Raw genomic sequence first — 20,970 nt, forward strand, 5'->3', positions numbered from 1 at the left:
CAATGACTATAACGAGATTTAACCTACTTATCATGTATTTAAAAAAAAAAACTTTAACCCATTTATCTAAAAGACTAACACTCACTAATCATTTCTTAAAAATCATCTGCAACTTTTCAATTTGGTCCATATTTCGACACCGACATGAGCAAAAGCAATAGCCACAAAAACTTATTCAAATCCAAATGGAATAAAGCCTAACCTATGAAAATGAATAGATCTAAAAACAAGAGTCTAATTGCAAATTCTGTTTTTTATACCAAATTGTTGAAAATTTGTAGAAATCAAAGACCCAAAAAATAAGAACTTTGAATTCCAATGCCTAAAAAGTTTGATTTAGCCATTTTAAGCAATGGGAAAATTGTGGAATGAAGACAAAAATAATTTGGGCTTTCTAGTTTTTAGCAATGTGTGATCCAAAGTCTTTTCAAAGGGAAAATTTATGAGGTGTACACATGTGGGGGACTATTAGGTGAGGAAAATTTTGCCAAAAAATGCTAGACCAACCTTGTCGGCAGTGAGTGAATTTGATGCTAAGTATAGTGAGAAGAAGACCAAAAGGAATTATATCATTTACATTATGGTTATAAATGGGTATAAGTGTTAATGAGCCGAGTCAGACTAGGTTTAGGTCATATCAAGACTAAAAGGCTTGTAGTAGCACAATATTATTCAGTGGTATTGTGCATTTATTGAATAGAAAATGAAAAGTATAAGTCTCATGCCTCCAGCATTTTATTTAGAGCTTGAGATTTCATCTTGAATCGTGTCAAATGGACCTTAACATCTATAAATATCGAGGTCACGTTGTAAGAAATATATATATTTTAATCGATAAAAGCTTTTTCGAGAAAAAAGAGATACTAAGTAAGTACAATTTGCCAAGTTCGAGAACTACAATATATATATTAACCATTTTAAAATTGTGTAAACTCATAATAGTGATAAAACACCATTTAGTCCCTGAACTTGATAATTTTTTCCAACTTAATCTATGAACAATTTTTATCCACATTACTTTTGAAACTTGACAACTTTTCTCAGTTTTAATCCATTTGATGACATGACACTATTATATCGTGCTATACCAAATTAGGAAACCATGGGTGTCAAGTCTAGGCCCATTTTTGAGCCTGCCCGAAAATGCCAAAAGAGTCAATTTTACTATTTAAAAATTAATAAAATAATAAAATATTTTTTATTTGATATTATATATAATTAAATTTTAAATTTTAAAATATTTTTATTATTTACATTAAATTCAGGCTAATAAAGCCTGACCCAAAGTTTAAAAATCCTTGTCCAAGCACGATCGAACTTGGGTCTAGCGAGCGAGCTACCCGACCCTTGGACAAGTCTATTACTTACATCCTAAAATAATTAGTCTAGTAAATTTGAATAGATTGGGTTGGGCTAGAGGTGATCATGGGCCGGGCTAAGATAAAATTTTAGGCCCGTCTACTAGGCCTGGGCCCGGTTCGGCCCAAAATATGGGCCTAAAATTTGTCCAAGCCCGGCCCGAAAAAAATTACTAAGCACGAGCCCAGCCCGGCCCGACCCATATTAATTTTTTTCTTATTTTATTAAATAATTTTTTTTTAAAATATAATAAATCAAATATATTTAAAAACATAAAACAAATATTAAAACAAATAAAAATAATACTAAAACAATTCTTAAAACAATACACAAATTAACAATATAATAAAAAATAGTTATATTAAAAATTTAAAATAATTTTAAAAAAATAAAAATATATATATTAATATATAATTCGGGCCGAGCCCGGGCCAAAAAACTCTTACCCGAGGCCCTGCCCATTTTCTAAACGGGCCTCGTTTTTTTGCCCAAGCCTATTTTTCAGGCCTATATTTTTACCCAAACCCTCCCATTTTTCAAGCGGGCTTTCGGGCCGGGCCGGGCCGCCCGGCCCATGATCAGCTCTAGGTTGGGCTATATATTTTCCAATTAATATGGGTTAGTCTTAGCCAAAATATCGAATCCATATTTTTTGTCTGACCAGAACAAAAACTATTAAGAAAACCTACCTAGGTTTAACCCTAGCCGAAACCTAACCCATAAACAAGTCTAAAATCAATTTCAAAGATCTAATTATAAATTATTATCTGTACCAAATTGTCAAAAGTTTGTAAAAATTAAGATCCAACTATAAAACTCTACTAATAAGGCATTGGCTTGTTGGTTGAGGCAGAAGCTTTGGGTTCTTTAGTATCAGGATTTGAGTCTCACCATGTGCGATTGTTACATGTAAGTCTTCGTCACACCATGTGTGTATGTCGAGTGTGGGTTTAATTTGATTCTTTTCGATTCTCCTTTTAGTATATATTGTTGTATTAATTTGATATCACATTATAATTGGTCAAACATCTATCTGTGTCGTGTTTGTATTCTATACCTAAGAAAATGTGGAATGAAGCAAACATGTTGGAGTTGATAGACCCAACAATCAATGGTCCAAGTTTTCAAAAGGAAATAATGAGATGCATACATGTGGGACATTCAACGGGAAATAATGAGATGCATAAATGTGGGACTATTATGTGTGTAAAGCTTGGCAAATGATAGACCAACCATATCAGCAGTGACTTTGATGATAGAGGAATTATACCATTTCCATGATAGCTATTAATGGTAAGCCCCCTTGATTTTTCTCTAAAATTTATATTTATTTAGGGGTTTTTTCTTTGTTAGAACTGGTTTAATTATGGTTTTAGTCCTTCTAATATGTTAAAATTATAGGATTTAGTCATTTTACATCAATTTATCATAATTTGATCCCTTTACTTTTAATGGTATTAGTAGCTTCAAATTGATAAAACCGTTAGTTGTTGTCATGGATTATTTTTAAACAACTTTAAGCATTCAACTAATACGTAATTTTTTTATTGGTTGAACGTGACTGATTGTTTTTGCGTGACCTTGACCATGTGACTAAATAACAATAAAAAAAAAAATCATGTCATCACTTTAATGACAACGATCAAATTATGTCAGATTTAAGTAGACGGATTAAATTTTAAATTTTTGTATAGTAAAGAAACTAATATCATAATTTTACTAAAATTAATTAATTAATTAATTTCAACCAATTTGATTTTTCATTTTATTTATTTTGGTTTTTACTAAATTTTATAAATTTTTTATCCCAAAGTATGACTTAAATGATTTCGATATTCATAAGTGTTGAAATCTTAAATGTGAATAATATTATACAACATTTATAATATAATATATTAAGTATGATTATATTTTACCTTCTTGTAAAAGGAAAAGTACATAACAACAAGTGGTCGAGTGCAATGGTAAGGCACATTGTATTCCTAAGAGGAGAACGTATATTCGAACCTTGTAGACAATATTGTTAGGAGAGGCAGCTACGAACTCCAAACATGAACCATAAAACAAAATCGAATTTTGCTCCGACTCACGAGTACCTTTATTGTTTCCTATTATAAAGGGATACATCAAAATTAATAAAATGGTATTTTTTTCGTTTGACCCCAAAACTTACAATTCAATATCGACCCCCAATATAAAATTTATGTTGGTTTTGCCCCTAGTTCTAATTAAGTTCATAAAGAATCAATATCATATCAACTAGCTCATATCGTCAGCCTAGTAGCCAGCTTATGCATTAAATGCTACTTCAAATATGACCTTAAGGAAATTTAAAACGAATGATACAAGTTATCAGTGATGAATTTAGAGATTAAGTTTTTGGGGGTTAGTAAAATTTTCAAAGATTTTAAGAGTCTAATGAGAATTTTTTTTTAAACTGGTGGTCTAGTTAAAATTTTAAAATTTTTGTGAGATTAATAAGAATTTTTAAATACTTTAGTGAGTTTAATTAAAATTTTCTAAAAAATTCAAGAGAAAAATCATAATTTCTCGAATTTTTCCTTTATTTGGGGAAGGGGGAACACCGTCCATCTCCGCAAGTTATCTTACAATAGGCATATATGCATTTAAAATTTAATCCACGTGGACCATGCCATGAGGGCTAGGCTAACAAAATGAGTTAATGGATAAAATACTCATACTTTTAGAACTCAAATAAAAAAAATTGAAATTTAAGGAACAATTTAAAATCTAGATCATGGTTTGAGGACATATGATGAAATTAACCCTTACATAATAAAACATGTGACTCATGCTTAGATATATACTAAGTTTGGTGGTGGAAGAAGCCGTGGAGAGCTAAGCTCCTTGAACAACAAATATCACTTTGTCGATATCTATTTCCATGGTCAAAAACTTCAAGTCACTAACATTTCCAATTGTAAAAAAGTGATTTTGACAGTTCACAAAGTGGAAGAAGGGAATAATTTTCCAGACACACCCTTTGAATCTTCTATTCCGTGTTCATATACGCATATAGTTAACATCTCTTTTTGTTCTAAGGAAGTAATAACAATCTCTGCAATTTCTCAAAAGAATATGATATGGGAACTAAGAACAAAAACCCATTTTCTGTTTCTTCATTAATCTTTCTTTTTTGTTGTTTAGCTCGGTTTTGCTATGGAGTTGATATAATCCGACAAGGTGAAACGATGAAAGATGGTGACAAGTTGGTGTCTGGTGATGGGGTTTTCGAATTGGGATTTTTCAGCCCTGAAAATTCAAGCTTTAGATATGTTGGGATATGGTATAAGGTTGATACGGAAGCTGTTGTTTGGGTTGCAAATAGAGATAAACCAATGGTTAACACAAATGGTGTTTTGAGGATTGGGGTTGATGGTAACTTGGTTGTTCTTGATGGGAATGGAAGTTCAGTTTGGTGGTCTGGTGTTCCAAGTATTTTATCAAACACCTCATTTGCAAGACTACAAAAAAATGGGAATTTGGAGTTGTCGAATGATACCAGGGAGGTGATTTGGGACAGCTTTCATCATCCAACTGATACATTTTTGCCTGGTATGAAATTACCTGTGAGTTTATCAATGGGGGAGGTTCGTTGTTTCAGGTCATGGAGATCAGCCATTGATCCTTCATATGGAAACTACAGTGTTGGAACAATTGCTAATGGAGGTCCACAGATTGTAATATGGGATCAAAGTGGAAGAAGAAGATGGAGAAGTGGTCAATGGAACGGAGTGACTTTCACAGGTATTTCTAACTTGAGTGACACTGCTAGTTTCTTGCATGGATTCAAGCTTTCAGAGCATGATGACAACGGGACACGGTTTTTTACGTATGAGCCGTCGAACTCTTCGGCTTTGTCACGGTTCCATATCCGCTATGACGGGACGGTACGACAGTTCAGGTGGGATGGGAAGAAATGGACTAAGTTGCTATTACAACCTGGTAACAAATGTGATCTTTATAACCATTGTGGGAATTATGCAACATGTGATTACTTTGTTTCTTCAAGTACTTGTAATTGTTTAGAAGGGTTTAGGCCAAAGTTTGAAGATCAATGGAGTAAAGGGAATTGGTCCGGCGGGTGTGAACGGAGGACTGAACTGGAATGCCAAAGGGGTAAACCGGATGGGTTTAAACGAATGAAGTGTATGAAGTTACCCGATTTTTCGAACTTGGTACCTGTAAAGAGCAGAGATGATTGTAGACAAAGTTGCTTAGGAAATTGTTCATGTACTGCATATGCATATGTTTATGGTATTAAATGTATGATATGGATTGGAGATTTAGTTGATGTTCAACATATTGATCAAAGTGGAAACCTAGAGTTCTTTTACCGCCTCAATCATTCCGATTTAGGTAATTTTTGATCCCTGAAACTTGCTTTTTTTCTTGTTCATGACATGATTGTTTGATATATTAGTGAAATCCCATCATTTATGCACATATGACTTGTTTAACACCTTTGAATTTCACTTTACAAACATAGATGACAAGAAGAAGATATCTAATGGTGTGATAGTCATAATTTCTCTGGTGGGAGCGTGTTTCTTGGTGGCATTTCTATGGCTATTATGGAGATACAAGAAGAAACTTAAAGGTACGGAACTCTATTCGTTAGCTTTGAATTCATGTTCAACACTCGTATTCGTTACTTACATCCGAGTTTGAGTATGTTTGTTTGCAGTTTCATCAATGGTGTGTTGCAAGGACAAGGATGCGGTCGTTCTCAATGAGTTTAAGTCCAGCAGGTTGGAATTTTCAGCAGGTTTTTCAGGACCATCTGATATTCTTATAGATGGGGATCAAGTTAATCGACCAGAGTTACCAATTTTCAATTTCAGCACTGTGGCAGCTGCAACCAACAATTTTTGTGAAGAAAATAAACTTGGACAGGGAGGTTTTGGTGCTGTATACAAGGTAAGTGTCACAAATCCGTAATAATGGTAATGCAAAACAACCCGGGTTTCAGTATGCCTCGGCCGTATTGTCCTATACATTGGGATTTTGGTCATGAAAGTACTGTCTTCTTTGAGTACCCCACCGACCTATCTAGCCTTTGTTGTGTTGCGAAAAGGTTGGTTTATAGGGAAACATGGGGAAGACGTACTGAAACCCGGGTTGATTCTGAACGTGATAACAGTTACCGTTTGTTTTAATCGAACAGGGAAAGCTTCCTGGAGGACAAGAAATAGCTGTAAAGAGGCTTTCAAGGCAGTCAGGGCAAGGGTTAGAGGAGTTCAAAAATGAGATTATACTACTTGCCAAATTGCAACATAGGAACCTTGTTAGATTATTGGGCTGCACTATTCAAGGGGAAGAAAAGATGTTGATTTATGAATATATGCCCAATAAAAGTTTGGATAACTTCCTTTTCGGTATGTTTCTGGTGTTGCTCTAGTTTTTCATTTTTCTTGTAGTACCGTGTATGATCATAAAACTTTGTGGCAGCCAAGCAAGCAGAGTTGGACTGGAGAACCCGAGTCGGCATCATCGAAGGCATTGCAAGAGGACTTCTTTACCTTCATCGGGATTCGAGGCTTAGAATAATTCATAGAGACTTGAAGGCTAGCAACATCTTGTTAGATGCTGAAATGAACCCAAAGATTTCCGACTTTGGCATGGCTAGAATATTTGGGGGTAACCAAAATGAAGCTAATACGGTTCGAGTAGTTGGCACATAGTAAGCACCAACATGTTCATAGATAATGTGTTACATATATGTACATTGCCACCCGACAACCCTTGTTATAGTACCACAACCACTTAGCTCCGTCAACTATGTCTCTTTTGTTATGTTACATTACAGACCTAACGAGAGACCATGGAAGAGAACAACAAACCTATTAAGAGATGACATGTGGCCAAATCACACATGCTCATTGACTCCCGTTTCCGAATTTCATCCTTACCATCCTCTTCCCTAAAATCACATGCTCATTGACTCCTGTTTCCGAATTTCATCCTTACCATCCTCTTCCCTAAAATTTTCCTTCCACTACACATACAATACAATTTTTCATGAGAAATGTATCATGAAAGTTCCTGTATTATGAATTAGATCGCATTTTGTCTCATTTACTAAAAAAATGAGCAAATTAGTCCATGTATTTTAAATCTAAGAGCAAATTAGTCTTTTAGGTTAAATTTTTCATCCATTTCTACTATTAAAAACTATCATAGTTGATGGAATGATTAGATAGTTACACTTGGTGTGCCATGTGTACCTCATATTAATGTACAACAATAATTTTTAATCGTAGAAATGGATGAAAATTTTAACAGAATGACCAATTCACTCTTTAATCTAACTTACATGGATTAATTTGCTCAATTTTTAGTAGAGGGAGCAAAATGCAATCCAACTCCTAGTACAAAGACTTCCATGGTACTTTTACCAGTTTTTGCCTAAATAGGGTGAATCGACCTCAGCTTCCTTCACACCACCTTTTGCATCAACATAAAAAACTCAAGTTTCAAGCAATTTCACTGATAGGTATAATGTTTTTTTTCTCGAATTGCAGTGGATATATGTCACCTGAATATGCAATGGAAGGCTTGTTTTCAATAAAATCAGATGTTTATAGCTTTGGGGTATTATTGTTGGAAATCGTTAGTGGACGAAGAAATACAAGCTTTCGCTCATCCGAATACACAAGTCTTATAGCATATGTAAGTAGCGAAAACAAGAAGAAAGTTAATTTTGTTTAGTTTTATGGAATTTGATTGAATTGTTTTGTTTCTTTCAAGGCATGGCAACTTTGGAACGACGATAAAGCAATGTACATCATTGATCCTTCAATTCGGGAATCGTGTTGTCCAAAGGAAGCATTGAAATGCATACATATAGGGATGTTGTGTGTGCAAGACTCGGCAATGTATCGGCCGACGATGGCAACCGTGGTGTTGATGCTTGAGAGCGAAGCTCCTACACTTCCTAAGGTAAGGCAACCCACTTATAGTTCATCTAGAAGATCCATTGATGACCAACCTATTCCTAACGGTCAAGAAATTGTATCTTCAAATGATGTCACAATTTCAATGATAGCCGGAAGATAAATTTGCTTGCTTTCCACCTTTTACGAGTATGAAGATACGAGCTTCCAATTATTAAAATTATATATAGTAGAATTGTTGTAGTCAAACTTGTATAGACTTTCTAGATACTTTAACTCAATCAAAACTCATCTTTTGGGTCGTTATTTATCGTGGTCCAAAATTTTCCTTGAGAAACATTAGGATGACCCAAAATTCAAATATTTCGATGAAAATATTTTAATAACGGATCATTAATTTCTTAAAATGTTTTATTATAATTTTAGCCAATTTAAATGATTCAATCGATAAAATAAATTTGATTTAAGATAAAAATAATTTATCGAATTTAAATTAGAAAAAAACAAATTCAATTAAGGTGGTTTGTGTCTATTATTATCAATGGTCATGACCCCCCCCCCCAAAAAAAACATTTGGACAAGTGTGTGCTCTGCCTTCCCCCACGCTATAAATTAATTGGTATTTCGAGACAGGAGACTAAGAGTATGTAAGACTTGAAGTTTGGAGTTAGAGTCGAGCGAGCTCATTTTAATTCTGCCTCTCTCCCGTACTTAAACTCTTCCTCTCCTCTTACCTTCAGCTTTAGTTACTCTACTAGACAACTCTTCATTCTACCTTTAAAAATGGTTAATAAGAACTCAAAAATTAAAATGAGGGGTGAATTTAGAAATTTTTTTTAAAGGGATAGAATTGAATTATATTTTTTTGAGTGGTTTAAAATATAATTGTCAGTTATTAAAATTTTTAAAGTTAGAGGCCAAATTACAATTCTACCTTATATTAAATTATAATTTCAATATTTATGAAGTTGACTGATTTGTCAATTTTTTATTTTTAGGAGGTCGTGTTATTGTCTGGTTGTTCCATCAACCACATTGGGATTTAACAAAAAAATTGATTTACTCTTTAATCTAACATATGAGGAATTTTAACGTAGAAAATTAAATAAAAGAATATATAAATCCACGTGTCATCCTAATATGCTTTGGCTCACAAATTTGGACTTTGAGAAGAGTTGACTTTACACGGGTACCACTAATTGAAAGGACCCCGAAATAGTAATTTCAGGCCAATAACGGAGGCTCGTGGGAGCCGTTGTTCGGTCACCACGGCAATTTTCTTTTGGTTGTGTCCTTTTCAATGCTAATCAATTTATTGTCTTCCGTTCCCGTTCCGTTCCGTTCCATCCGTTTCGTTACGTATTGGCAAACGCGTTTCCGAATTTACCCCTCTCAATGCGTTAATGCTGGAAATAAGGCTTTAATGGTCATTAATGAAAAAGTTGAGAGAATGATGACTTTTTAAAGCCCCTCAAAAATCTAGAGTTCCTTTCCCCTTATATTTCGCCAATAAACCCTCAATCTAATTGGTGCCAACTCAGCAAATATTAAATCCGATCATTTTTATGGATCGGATTTTAATTCGGTTGACATTATTGTTGTTGTTGTAATAATTTGAAGGATATTGATTCGAATAGGTAAAAGTATTATGGAGGCTTTTGTATTAGGGTTAAATTACAATTTTCCCACTCTACTCAAAAAATTCACAAATTAGTCCTTGTATGTTATATCAAAGAGTAAATTAGTCTATTTGTTAAAAATTTCATCAATTTTTACTATTAAAAATTGGTCACTGTACATCAATCTAATGTGCACGTGGCATGTAGCATGTAACTATTTATTTATTACGTCAGTTATGCCATTTTTAACAGTAAACTTAGATGAAATTTTTAACAGAAATGACTAATTTACTGCTTAATCTAACGTACATGGAATAATTTGCCCATTTTTTTGAGTAAAAGAGGCAAAATATAATTTACTCTTAGTACAGGAACTTCCATGATACTTACACTTAAGCACATAATATCTTTCGTTTTATGTCTTAGGATATTATGGGTCGTTTAGACATTTTATATAAAAAGAATCTGAATTTTTTTTTATGCATATCGAATTTATATTTTTTTATGTATTATAATCATATTAAAATAAAAGGGTAAAGTTAGAAATTTTTTCTTGGGGTCAAAATTAAATTATAAATTTTTACAAAAGTTAAAATGCAATTTTTATCATTTGTTTTTAAGGATTAAATTATAATTTTATCATTTTTGAAAGACTAAAGTGTGATTTCATAATTTTACAACTTTTAAAGGGTTTAAAGAGTAATTTTCCCATTTTAGGAAAAAAGCTATTCAATATATAAAGTAAAAATTGGAAACACATAAGTATTCTTATAATATTAATTGATAATTTATAAAAAGATATTTTAAAATAAATTATTGATGTCATTAAAATAGAATATTTAAAAATTTAATTTTCCAAAAGAAAAGAATATTAAAAGTTTTAAGTGAAAATTATGAAACAAAAAGCAAACACAAAGTATCATAAATGCATTCTTATTAAACATGGAAATTAGTTTCTCAACAACATCTTTGTTTGGAATGAAATTAAATTATCCAAGTAAGCCGAATTTAAAAATTAATTATATATACTAAAAATTCTATCACAGGCGTATGTATGTGGAAAATACGGATTTAGAATATAAATATGTTCATAATGTTTAAGTTCTTCTTGACACTGTTTTTCGTAACAATGAGTTAAATCAGACAATTTCCCTAATTTGATCGAATATTATTTTTTAAATTTATTTTGATAAAATAACATTAAAATATTATATGATAAAATCCAAAGCCTTCGCTCTAATTTATAAATATTTTTTTAGTAAATAAAAAATCAATAAATTTATCTAATATTTTAAAAAATATTTTTATATAGAATTTTTAAGTTTGCATTCATTATTTTAAATATAAAATATTTATTTTTATATTATAAAATTAAAATTAATTATAAATTAAATAAAAATATTTATTTTTTTATTTTTTTAATAATTTAATGCCACATAGTAGATTTTTGTTTGGATGGCGTTGTAGTCATTTCATGAGCTATAACTACCTTTTATATATATCAATAAAACTTCTTTAATGAAATTGTCCTTAATACCCTTTTATTATCTCAGAGTCCTTAATCCGAAAATTCAAGCTAATAGGAGGGGCATTGTAGACATTTCATAACCAATAACTACCCTTCACAAGCTAAGTCCTTTGGGTGTCTGTTTTTTTATTTAATTTTTGTCTGTGTGAATTGAAATGAAAAAAAAAGTCATAATCTCTCATCACAGTTTCCAAAAACCTCATAAAAACCCTTCTTTAAAAGCTCTTTGAGAGATTAGAACAAGGGCTGAGTCATTTTGTCCGAGTTGGTAACGCGATGTCGACTCAGCTTCCGGACGATTTCAAATGCCCAATATCTCTCGAAATAATGTCTGACCCCGTTATTCTCTCATCGGGTCATACTTTCGACCGGGTTTCAATCCAACGGTGGTTAGATTCCGGTCACCGTACTTGTCCGATTACCAAGCTTCCCTTACCTGAACACCCATGTCTTATCCCTAACCATGCTCTTCGTTCCTTGATTTCCAATTATACCCTCGTCTCCCCTTCGAAATCACAACCTTGTTCTCAGCCACAAACCCTTGTTTCCGCTTTGACGTCCCCTTCGTCTCCTATTGGAACCAAGCTTGACTCGCTCACTCATCTTGCCGGACTCACTAAGCGTGACTCGTCGCTTCGCCGCAAACTCACTGAGTCTGGGGCTGTACCCGCTGTTCTTAAGTTTGTTGACTCGGAGGATCCGGTTTTACAAGAAAAGGCACTTTCTTTGCTCCTTAATCTCAGTCTAGATGATGATAACAAAGTGGGTTTAGTTGCAGAAGGTGCGGTAAACCGGGTCGTTAAAATATTACGTATTGGGTCACCCGATTGTAGAGCCATAGCTGCAACGATTATAACTAGTTTAGCTGTCGTTGAAGTGAATAAAGCGACGATCGGAGCATACCCAGATGCGATTCCGGCGTTGGTTCGGCTTTTAATTGCAGGTAAAGGAAGGGAAAAGAAAGAGGCAGCAACAGCTTTATATGCAATTTGTTCATTTACTGATAATAGAAGAAGAGCTATTGATTGTGGTGCTGTGCCTATATTGATAAATTTATTGGATTTAGGGTTGGAAAGGGCTATTGAAGTGTTGGGATTATTGGTTAAATGCAAAGAAGGAAGAGAAGAAATGATGAAAGTTAATGGGTGTGTTAAGGTTTTGGTTAAGGTTTTAAAGAATGGGAGTTCAAGAGGGGTTCAATATGGGTTATTTACTTTGAATTGTTTGTGTAATTATAGTGAAAGTTTTTGTTTTGAAGCAAGAAAACAAGGGGTTTTAGGGATTTGTTTGGGGTTAGTGGAAGAAGAAAATGAGAAGATTAAACGATATCTTTCGAATTTGGTTCAAACTTTGAGTGGAAACCATGCTATTGGATGAATCAATGCATCAATGGTGGAAATGGAAATGGAGGTGAGTTGTTTTTGTTTAGGTTTCTTGTACAAAAAGGTGGAAAAAAGATTAGATTTTTGTATCTTTGTATATTTGAATAAAAGTGGAACATGATGGAATAGGGAAGGATTGTTGTTCTTCCTTGGTTTTTGGATGTTGTAGTGAAAAACAAAGAATCAAAATTTAGTTGACTTGAATCATAGTTTTGTGCTTAAAAGCATGTTTATTATAGTTTTTGATCTCTTGTCTATTTGGAAACTTTTGTTCTTTTATGGACTTAGGGATTGAATAATTAGATTCATTTCGGTTACAATTGTGATTGTTTTTCCGTTTCGTTCGATCGATCGATTTGCGTAGAACTTTTGTCTTATTTAGTTCCTTTTGTGTTTATTATGAGTATGATGTAGTGGAATGCAGTATTTCCCACTTGCTTTCTTTATAAATACACTGCTAATATCACCCCCGGATTTTTTCCTGATGTTGTAAATGTCCTAAAGCATTGAATTTTGGTGATGTTGCATATCTGTTTCATTCATTTGCAGATGCTGTAATTGCTTACTTGAATACGGTTTGTATGCTTTCAGTGTTGACAAATGAATATGCTGGCATAACTGGTTGATTGTTTCTTGTTTTTGTGTTGAATTCAACATTTGGACTGGTACTTTGTCTTGAACGATACCAAAGTTGTACCTCGAGGCTTTCTTCTTGGTGTATGAAGAAAAAAAGGCCGATGTTTATATTCTTCTTTCAGTATAAAATAGAATAGATTTGATGTGCTTATGTTGAGTGAATGACCGATTGTTGTTAACCTTGTATATGATGATTTTTCGATGGATCATGCACTCTTTAGCTTGGCTAGGCACGTCAAGGTTGAAAACTTCGGAAAAAGGTATGTCCTGTTGAAGTTTTATCTCTGGTTACTAGAGATTCTCTTAATATGGCTTATTACATGGTTGAATGACATTTTGTTGGCTAAAGCTTCATATAAATTGCTGCTTATGTAGATACAGAAACTTGAAAAATCATCGAGTGCTTTTGAAAACCTTGAATCGAGCAAGATTTCGCCCTTTTAATCTTTTGGTTTGGAGTAGTGTAGGTGGCTTACATTTGCAGTAGTGTAGGTGGTTTCTTTGCAATGATTGATTGTTATATAGACCAGCAGTGCATCAATAGTAAAAGTTCATCCTTGTTTTATAAGGGGCCTATGTCTAAGTCTTTTTTTTGTGCAAAGGTCGTAGTCCAATGATTTAGTTTCAAGTTTAGGGTTCGGGTCTAGTTTTAGGTTTAAGTTGGCAAGTTCATAGTTGTTTATAAGGGCCTAGCTCTAAGTTAGTAAAAGTACCGTAGAAGCCCTTGAATTAAGAGTTAGAGTTAGATTGCATTTTAATTTCTCTATTTCTGTTAAAAATTTCATCTATTTCTACGGTTAAAAATTGATTCTTATACGTAAGCATGAGATATATGTAACATGTCAATTATTACTTTCTAGTTAGTTAAAAGTTAAATAGATGAAATTTTCAGCAAATAAAATTTAATTTAGAGTGCAAAATGCAATCTAAATTTCGGTTTGAACGAGGGAAGTGCTCAGCAGCCAAGAGAAAGATGAAGTATTTGTGAAGCAAAAAAAAAGCTTAATGTGACAGACACAAATTTTCATATCCACACGTCATGGATGTTTTTAAAGACATTGTTTGGTCTGGTCGGAGAATATAATATTATTATATGTGTTGGCAGAGTTATGTTGAAGCTAACCATAGCATGCGTGTCAAAGGTAAAAACTAAAAAGTAAATTTGATGTATTAAAGAAGGCCATCACATCACATCGTTAGTGAAATGTCTACTGCAAGGATCAAAGTTTATGATTTTTTAACTTTTCTGATAATATTTTTTAATGCTTTGAATTTATATTGAAAAGAAAGTGTGTATTTTGAGCTTCAACAACCCCTGTTTTTCTTTCTTTCCTTTAATTTCTTCATTTGCTGTTTATTTGATTGTGACACAATCCCAACAAGCAAACCAATATGTAAATAAATAATTAAAAGAAGGAACAGATAAAAAAGGTGATGAAATTCCAAAGAGCTTTCCAATGAGATGGGAGATACCATCTTTCCTCGTTGCTGCCTCCTTTAAAGGCAGGACCTCAGAGATTGATTCGGTTCATTAGAGATTGATTCGGTTCATTAGCTTAACTGATTTAACAGTAACCGATGGTTGAAGTATTCTAACTCTTAATATAAGGATTTTCATGGTAAATTTTATTTTTCCGCAATTACAATAAACCCTGATGTCAACCGAAACTAGACAAGAGATCCATTTATAAATCATGATGTTCAATCTTTTATTGCAAATGGTATGAAATGAAGAGCATTTTCCACCTAAGAATCAATGATAAAAAAATTAATATACATATGCTTCAGATGGAAATAAATCATTTTTCACATGGTACCCACAAATATTATGTACCTCAAATCATTTTCCTAGCTGAAAATGGAAATTTATATGATTTTAGTATTTTATTAAGACAAGGAATCTAGCTTTTTCTCTAGCATTTTGGCCTTTCTAAGTGCATCTAAAGCCTCAGTTTGTTTCCCAGACCTTTTTAAGTTGACTGCCTTGACCTTTTCAGCTTTGATCCGCTCTTCCAACAGGATTCTCTCTTGGTTGACATTGTCAGTTTTTGCGATGTTGTGCTTTACGGGTTCTGGTCTTTGAGGGCTATGTTCGATCGTACTAGAACCATCTAATCCAATAGCTTTCAGGGCAGATAAAAGTTGAGGATCGAGAAGATCCTCAACAGCTACATCATCTGATTTTCCTCCCCCGGTGTTTGTTGAATCCTGACCAGATGATTCTTCCAACCGTGCCTCAAGAGACTTGGCTATTTCAAACTCAGCTTCTGCTTCTTGAAGCTTACCTTCTCTTCGGAGTTTCAAAGCTTGGCGCTTATGACTAAGGGATTCTTGTTGCAGCTTGAAGCGATCACGTCCAGACAGTGGTTTTGGAGCCAAAGTTGATGCAGCCTTCTCTTTTGTTGCATCAGAAGGGAAAGAGGATGCAGATATTGAGCCATCATTTGTGTCGGCTTTTGGTGGAGTGCCGTCTTCTGTCAGGCTCTTCTCCAACAGTTTTGCTAGCCGAAGTTCTTCTCGAGCTTCTGCTAATTTTCCGTCTCTCTTCAAAGCAAGTGCCTTCTTCTTATGAGACAAAACTGCTTGCCTAAGTGAATCTTGGTTGTTCTCAGAAGCAAATCCCTCGCCCAAACTTGCATCGATTGCATGTGTTTTCTGCTCTCTATTCACTACCCTACCTTTTGCATCGGTATCTTCATCGTTGGTTCTAAGATCTAGGGAAGACAATGGAGCATCAGTTTTAGCAAGAGAAGATATGTGGGATACAAAATCACCTTTCACTTCATTTTTCGAAAGCCCTTGCTTCTCATGGTTGGCAAATGATTCGGCATTTGTAGGTTTACTGTCTTTGTCCTTGGACAAATCAGAAACAAGCTCTTCTTTCGGAGCTTCCAATTCGGCCAGTTCAGATTCCAGTGACTTCGCCTTTTCCAACAAGTCCTCAGCCTCTTCAGCTTGTCCATTTCGTCTAAGGGTGAGAGCCTTTCTTTTCAAGTTTAGAAGTTCTCTTTCAATTTCCCTTTTACTTCTTGGTGGCGAAGCAGACATACCCGAAGAGGGTTGAATAACAGATGGACAGCCAGAATGCAAGGACTCAGAGGAGTGCTTTTCGTGCTTAGTTACCGGTTCAACTTCGTCCCCTTTCCAACCCAAATTCTTTAGCATCGAGAGCATAGCTGGATCAGTCATATCATTCTCCGTAACATTTTCATCTGCTTCTTCCACAACACCTTTTTCATTCGGCCACTTCGGTTCGACCACTTTCTGTGGTGCTTCCATTTCTGCAATCTCAGCCTCTAATGCTTTAGCTGTTTCCAGCACTTCCTCTGCCTCGTCAGTGTTTCCTTGGCGCCTAAGCGAAAGAGCTTTCCTTTTTAAGCCTAATAGCTCCCTCTGTATTTCAGCTTTAGTTCTTCTCGATGCCTTAACCGGGATCTTTGGAGGAGATTGAGTCGAAGAAGATTGAATAACTTTTTCAGAATCCTTTTGTTTAGAATGTTTTGGCAAAGAGTTTGAAAGTTCATCATCATTTTCATTCCAACCTAAGTTCTTTAAGATCGAAAGATACGTCGGATCGTGCAGGTCTTGTTCTGTAACATCTCCTTCAACTGGAAGAGTTTCTGACAAACTATGGTGCTCGTCTTTCAAAGTTACCTGCGCAGCCTTTGTGTTGGAAGTGTTGTCCATTTCTTCAAGTTGCTGCTCAAGAATCTTGCCTTTCTTCAATTCTTCCTCCGCTTCATCGAGTCGTCCTTCCCTTCTCAAAGCGAGGGCTTTCTTCTTCAAACCCAAAAGCTCTTTCTGAACCGCCAATCTACTCTTTCGTGGAGGTTTTAGATCATTGTCATCACCCAACTTAACTGACTTCTTTGATATATCAGCAGATTGAGGAGTTGGACCATTTTGATGAACTGTAAAATTCCCAGCCTGAGAATCGTAGCTTTCAAGGTCCTTCTCAAGTAACTTTGCCTTCTTTAACTGTGCCATTGCCTCCGCAACATTACCAGCTCGCTTCTGACTAAGGGCCTCTCTTTTTAACGAAAGAATTTCATTTAACAGAGCCTCCCTGTTAACAGGAGTAGACCGAGGCATAATGTCTTCACTTGGATCAGAATCCTCGGCCCAACCTAGTGATTTCAAAGCAGCAGCTATTTCCGGATCATCCATATCGTTATCAGTTACTTCAAAATTATCATCAATGCCGATATCATCACCGGTTCCCAAAAGTTGACCAAAGTCAAAGCCTTCTGTATGCTCATACTGAACTAACATATCATCTTGTTTATCATTACCCATGCTATTAATTATAGCAGATAGCTCATCATCCGAATCATCAGCTCCGGCCAATAGTTCTTGTTCCTCGAGTTGCTTCTCCAAGACTTTAGCTCTCTTTAGTTCTTCTTTTGCTTCTGCAAGCTTCCCCTCACGCTTCAACATGAGAGCCTTTTTCTTAATGGCAACAACCTCCATCTTGTCTGTGCCATGTTTGCCACTTTTCTTCGGCATTTCTCCGAGAAGTGAGGAGAGTTCACCTTCCAAACTCATAGCTGCAGATCCTTTACCCTCATTATGTGGATCCATATCAGACCACCCGAGTTCCCTGAGTTCAGCTGCCAGGTCATCCTTACCCACTTGAGTAGAGGCCTTATTTTTTCTGCTGACGGCATCTTTGCTCTGGGTCTCGGAAATATTGCTAGACGACAAACTTTTTTTACGGTTTTTTCTTATATATATCTCCAAAGACTCAGCTTGTCTCTCTAGCTCTTTTCCTCTTTTAAAGGCTTTCAGAGCTTCCCCGGGTTTCCCTTCTCCTTTTAGAATCTTATACTTTCTTTTTTCCTCCACTGCTTGCTGGCGTAGTTCCTCGGGACTTGAAGATGCCATATCATTCTGCATACGCTGATCAACAGACTGACTTCGATGTATTTCTCCTCCCCTGTCATGAACACTGGAAGACGATGAACTGCTATTTGCCCGAGCAACAGTAGGAGTCATATCATTGTTGGAAGTTACTCTTAATGAAGAGGATTCCTTTATGTCGACACCAAGAATCTGGTTCAAAATGTCATCCTCGTTTTTAGCAGCCGGTTTTGAACTACCTGCATGAGCCAGCTAAATCATTTAATATATCGACAGAAATCCTTCGGATGAGCAAATAAACAAGTGCCCCACATGCAAACTTAAACCGGCAAATCTAAATTCAACATGCTCGTAAATTAGTTTTACAGGGAGGACAAAAACTCAATAAACCCAAAACACCGATTTCTAACACCAAACCTATCATTGATTAAATGCAGTACACAGTTAAGAAAATGATACCTCTCCCAGCTCTACTTTTGTGTCCATGGCGCAGCTCAAATCGTGCGGCCTCTTCTAGCGTTTTACAAGGTTCGCAGATACGAACAGGTGAATCACCCTGTCCACGCAAAACCATTCTCTTCTGAGTACAGGAACCGCAAAATAGGCCCCCACAACGTCGGCAGTGATGCTGGTTTATCCAGAGTTGATAAAGAAACATTAGTAATTAAAACAATTATTACCAATAAGAGGAAAAAAAGGATCATGCAATAATTATCAGACAAATTCCTGAAGCAATGTAAAATACTAAAATTTTATTGACGGGATTTTGACCTCTCAGGGAGAAGTCTGCAAAGTGTCTGACTCCTCAACAGGTTCGATATTGGGCCCGAGGTGCCTATGTTCAGTTTTATTTCTAGCTTTCATCTCCCAACTCTGCTGAGAGCCCGTGCTAGTTCACAAAATAACTCTACCAAGAGCCTGATATGGTGACGGGTTTATAGAGCCAGAGTGCCTTAGGCTCTCTGTAAAGTCACTCTGTAAACCAGCTTGGGCTCTCAACAAATTCAGGAGACAAGACCCGAGATAAAACCAAACATAGACACTCCGAGCCCAGTATCCAACCGCCTGAGGAGTTCGTCAACCCTCAATGGACGACAGTACACCAACTTCTACCCGAGAGGTCAAAATCCCCTCAACAAATTTCAAGTAGAACAATTATCACCAAAAAGAAAAAAGGATTTGACTATGAATTTTATCTACCAAGGAGCATCAATAAGTTAAACCAACAAAGAATCTCGAATTCCAATACAATCATTCCATATTTATTGACGGGACTTTGACCTCTCAGGGAGAAGTCTGCAAAGTGTCTGACTCCTCAACAGGTTCGATATTGGGCCCGAGGTGCCTATGTTCAGTTTTATTTCTAGCTTTCATCTCCCAACTCTGCTCAGAGCCCGAGCTAGTTCACAAAATAACTCTACCAAGAGCCTGATATGGTGACGGGTTTATAGAGCCAGAGTGCCTTAGGCTCTCTGTAAAGTCACTCTGTAAACCAGCTTGGGCTCTCGACAAATTCAGGAGACAAGACCCGAGATAAAACCAAACATAGACACTCCGAGCCCAGTATCCAACCGCCTGAGGAGTTCGTCAACCCTCAATGGACGACAGTACACCAACTTCTACCCGAGAGGTCAAAATCCCCTCAACAAATTTCAAGTAGAACAATTATCACCAAAAAGAAAAAAGGATTCGACTATGAATTTTATCTACCAAGGAGCATCAATAAGTTAAACCAACAAAGAATCTCGAATTCCAATACAATCATTCCATATTTATATCAAAAAATTCCACGAGTAATCTAAAATACTAAAATTTCAACTAAAATCAAAAGAACCCACAAATTTGGAGAGTAAAAAAAAGAAATTTGAGATATGGGTATTGAAATAGAGATTAAAAAAGACAAGAATCCCTTAAAAAATAAAAAGGGTCAAAAGCAAAAACCTTGCGATTGATGAAAGTGAACTGAGAAGAACATCCTTGGCAATGAGAAGCGTCAACTACCCAATTATTCCCTCTCAATGAAGGCTTTGCAGGCAATCCGATCTTCTCCAACATATCGCAAAAAAATAAAACAAATCAAAATCAAAGGTCTTTGATCTTTGATCTTTCTTTTTCTTGGGATTTTTTCTCTTTATTTTTCGATTTCTTTGGGTAGATTTATTGTAGAGAGGGGAAGTTAAAATATGAAGTCTTTTTAGACTTTTTCTTTTCTCATATAAAAAGTAAAAGGGTTGATGATGACTACTAACACGATGCAACGACGTCGTTTATGGATTGGCTTGAAGGGTATGGATAACTCGCTTATAACTAGATACCAAATTGAAAGGAGTTTCAGCCCAAATCAAACTATTGGGTTGTATCGATTTCGAGTTAAATCAATCTAAATTAAATTAATTCGGGTTTAAATTATTTTTAATTCGAGTTATTTTATATTTAAATTATTTCGAGTTTAGATTATTTTAAATTTATTTATTAAAATTTTTGTATATGACGTTAGGTTGGAGTTATTTAATTGATTTCTTTCAAGTTTGATTAGTTTTTATTTTACGAAAATTGAGGAAGATCAAGTTGTTAGAAAGCATATGAACTTGAACTATTGCTTTTTTGCTAATTTGTTGCATATGAATTGATGAGCTTCGAATTTTGTTAACGATGACAAAAAGATTTAA

The 20,970-nt window shown here is 35.0% G+C and overlaps 3 protein-coding genes across 4 annotated transcripts; 2 read left to right on the forward strand and 1 right to left on the reverse strand.

Moving 5' to 3' along the window:
• The first annotated feature begins 4,210 nt into the window (after nt 1-4,210).
• Nucleotides 4,211-8,582, forward strand: LOC121230904 (G-type lectin S-receptor-like serine/threonine-protein kinase B120). Of its 2 annotated transcripts, XM_041116451.1 has the most exons (8): nt 4,242-5,739; nt 5,870-5,980; nt 6,068-6,131; nt 6,225-6,300; nt 6,548-6,758; nt 6,832-7,063; nt 7,905-8,052; nt 8,131-8,582. In XM_041116451.1, the coding sequence occupies exons 1-8, from the start codon at nt 4,464-4,466 to the stop codon at nt 8,437-8,439; spliced, it is 2,427 nt and encodes an 808-aa protein (XP_040972385.1). In that variant the 5' UTR covers nt 4,242-4,463; the 3' UTR covers nt 8,440-8,582. The 2 variants fall into 2 exon arrangements, with proteins under 2 accessions (XP_040972384.1, XP_040972385.1); XM_041116450.1 differs by having other exon boundaries at nt 4,211-5,739; nt 6,068-6,300.
• Nucleotides 8,583-11,543: 2,961 nt separating this feature from the next.
• LOC107960194 (U-box domain-containing protein 8) lies at nt 11,544-13,043 on the forward strand. Its single transcript, XM_016896474.2, has one exon. The coding sequence runs from the start codon at nt 11,700-11,702 to the stop codon at nt 12,798-12,800; it is 1,101 nt and encodes a 366-aa protein (XP_016751963.2). The 5' UTR covers nt 11,544-11,699; the 3' UTR covers nt 12,801-13,043.
• A 2,158-nt stretch (nt 13,044-15,201) lies between these two features.
• Nucleotides 15,202-20,492, reverse strand: LOC121230906 (myosin heavy chain, non-muscle). Its single transcript, XM_041116453.1, has 3 exons — nt 20,243-20,492; nt 18,761-18,929; nt 15,202-18,540 (listed from the first exon to the last, which is right to left on the reverse strand). Exons 1-3 carry the CDS (start codon nt 20,354-20,356, stop codon nt 15,329-15,331), a joined length of 3,495 nt encoding a protein of 1,164 aa, XP_040972387.1. The 5' UTR covers nt 20,357-20,492; the 3' UTR covers nt 15,202-15,328.
• Nucleotides 20,493-20,970: the final 478 nt, after the last annotated feature.

This window comes from Gossypium hirsutum, chromosome A06 (assembly GCF_007990345.1).
Source record: "Gossypium hirsutum isolate 1008001.06 chromosome A06, Gossypium_hirsutum_v2.1, whole genome shotgun sequence".
In the NCBI taxonomy this organism is placed as follows: Eukaryota; Viridiplantae; Streptophyta; class Magnoliopsida; order Malvales; family Malvaceae; genus Gossypium; species Gossypium hirsutum.